General features: G+C 51.3%; 1 protein-coding gene across 1 annotated transcript in view; it reads right to left on the bottom strand.

Moving 5' to 3' along the window:
• LOC119594770 (chymotrypsin BII-like) overlaps window positions 1-163 on the bottom strand; it is a gene marked incomplete in the record, with an annotated part of 1709 nt that extends 1546 nt beyond the window's left edge. The window contains 1 exon segment of the mRNA XM_037943862.1: window positions 63-163. Coding sequence (XP_037799790.1) covers window positions 63-110 — 48 coding nt within the window.
• Window positions 164-318: the final 155 nt, after the last annotated feature.

Raw genomic sequence — 318 nt, 5'->3', positions numbered from 1 at the left:
ACGCAAGGCCAAGCGGGAACCAGCCACCCCCGAAATGGAGGCTGTGCCTCGGGAATACTCACGGCGGCGGCGGCTACGAAGGCGAGGAGGAGAGCGACTCTGGCGACCATGGCTGCGGTGCTGCTGAGGCCTCCTTGCTCCGCCGCTGCTTAAGTACCGAACGACGCTTTGGTGCTTATCTTATCCAAGGTCTTGTCTAGGCATACACAATGTTGAACCAAATCTCTTTTACCATAAATGGGGATTTTTCCCTTTTATTTCACAACCAAGGTTATCCATTCTATTGTGAATTCCCCATACCTTAAGTCTACAAAAATA

This window comes from Penaeus monodon, chromosome 34, assembly GCF_015228065.2.
Source record: "Penaeus monodon isolate SGIC_2016 chromosome 34, NSTDA_Pmon_1, whole genome shotgun sequence".
In the NCBI taxonomy this organism is placed as follows: domain Eukaryota; kingdom Metazoa; phylum Arthropoda; class Malacostraca; order Decapoda; family Penaeidae; genus Penaeus; species Penaeus monodon.
The sequence above is the reverse complement of the archived record's forward strand: the minus strand, read 5'-3'. Positions and strand labels throughout refer to the sequence as shown.